Source organism: Seriola lalandi, unplaced genomic scaffold (assembly GCF_002814215.2).
Source record: "Seriola lalandi dorsalis isolate HSWRI2012SDOR001 ecotype SW California unplaced genomic scaffold, Sedor1 jcf7180002054379, whole genome shotgun sequence".
NCBI classification, from domain to species: domain Eukaryota; kingdom Metazoa; phylum Chordata; class Actinopteri; order Carangiformes; family Carangidae; genus Seriola; species Seriola lalandi.
In genome coordinates this window covers 19723-20966 of record NW_019524932.1, presented here as the reverse complement: position 1 = coordinate 20966, position 1244 = coordinate 19723, and the positions used below count along the sequence as shown (strand labels likewise).

Below are 1244 nucleotides of genomic sequence, written 5' to 3'. Positions count from 1 at the left end.
TTTAGATGTGTGAAGGTAAATATGTGAATATTTCATTACTAATATCATGTCGATGTTGTTCATCATACACACAGACAGACAGACAGACAGACAGACAGACAGACAGACAGACAGACACACACACACACACACACACACACACAGGTCAACTGTCTGTTCTGTTTCTATCATGTTTTTTCACCCAAAAAAATGTGTGAATTTTTGTCATATTTCTGTGAAGTCTTGAACGGCTAAAAAGTGTTTAGTGAGGTCATGTGACCTTTGACCTCCAAAATCGAGATAATGACAAGCTGAAAACAAAATGGCTCCTACATGAATTCTTCTTCTCAGGTTGAACATTGTGACTGTGGAAGCTGCTTATTACAACAAACTGATAGAACCTTGTCCAGGACGTCGTAGGCTTTGTTGAGCAGGACCCTCCAGAACTTGGCGGTGGGTTTGTCGGCGTTGAGCTCGGCGCAGCGAGCCACGCTGTGGATGTAGCGCAGGATCTCCTCCAGCAGCCTGAAACACACAGCAGCTGTTCACCGGGTTCTCCGTGGAACAAACGGGTTCCGGCGTCTCATTGGGCAGAACTCACAACTCACCTCTGCTGCAGCTGCTGCAGAGAATCATCCACCACGTCGCCGCCGTCTGCGACCTGCGGAGCATCACGGTTTAACGTTAACACTGTTGTGACTGTAGTTTTGTACTGTGTGTGTGGATTCAGTGAAAGGCTCCCACCTTCTGGACGAAGCTGGCCGAGCCGAGCAGCTGAGCCATGAAGGAGACGGACAGGAACTTGAAGTGTCTCAGCTCTTTGCTGCTGTGAGCCTCCACGCTGAAGATCAGCTCCTCCACCTTCTCCTCCTGCTCCTCCTCCTCCTTCTTCTTCTTGGCTCCTCGGCGGCCGGCGGCCGGCTTCACCGGAGCTGCAGAGGACGGGATCGCCTGAGTCTGAGAGCTTTATTTTGAAGGTCTGCTGCTAACGATGTTATCAGCAACTATTTTAATTACTGATTAATGATTTTAGTCTCTAGTTGCTCCACTCTGATTTGCTGCTTTTCCCTGTCGTGTATTATGGAGCCAAACGTTTTAATTTCTTAAGTCTTGATCTTAAACTCTTAAATTTGATTGATTTTTGAAATTTCTTTGCATTGATTATTAATTTTACTTTTCTTAAATTTCAAGATCTGAAACTTAAAATATTTTTTGGAGGTGAAAAAAGGCAAATGTTTTTGTGATGAAGAGAGAAGAGAGTGTGA

The 1244-nt window shown here is 45.3% G+C and overlaps 1 protein-coding gene across 1 annotated transcript in view; it reads right to left on the bottom strand.

The window, feature by feature from the left end:
- heatr1 (HEAT repeat containing 1) overlaps positions 1–1244 on the bottom strand; it is a 23066-nt gene that overhangs the window by 6910 nt on the left and 14912 nt on the right. Inside the window, exons 27-29 of the mRNA XM_087174747.1 lie at positions 724–916; positions 588–640; positions 381–504 (exon numbers count right to left, since the gene is read on the bottom strand). Of these exons, the coding sequence (XP_087030873.1) occupies positions 381–504; positions 588–640; positions 724–916 (370 nt within the window). The remainder of the gene's footprint in view (positions 1–380; positions 505–587; positions 641–723; positions 917–1244) is intronic.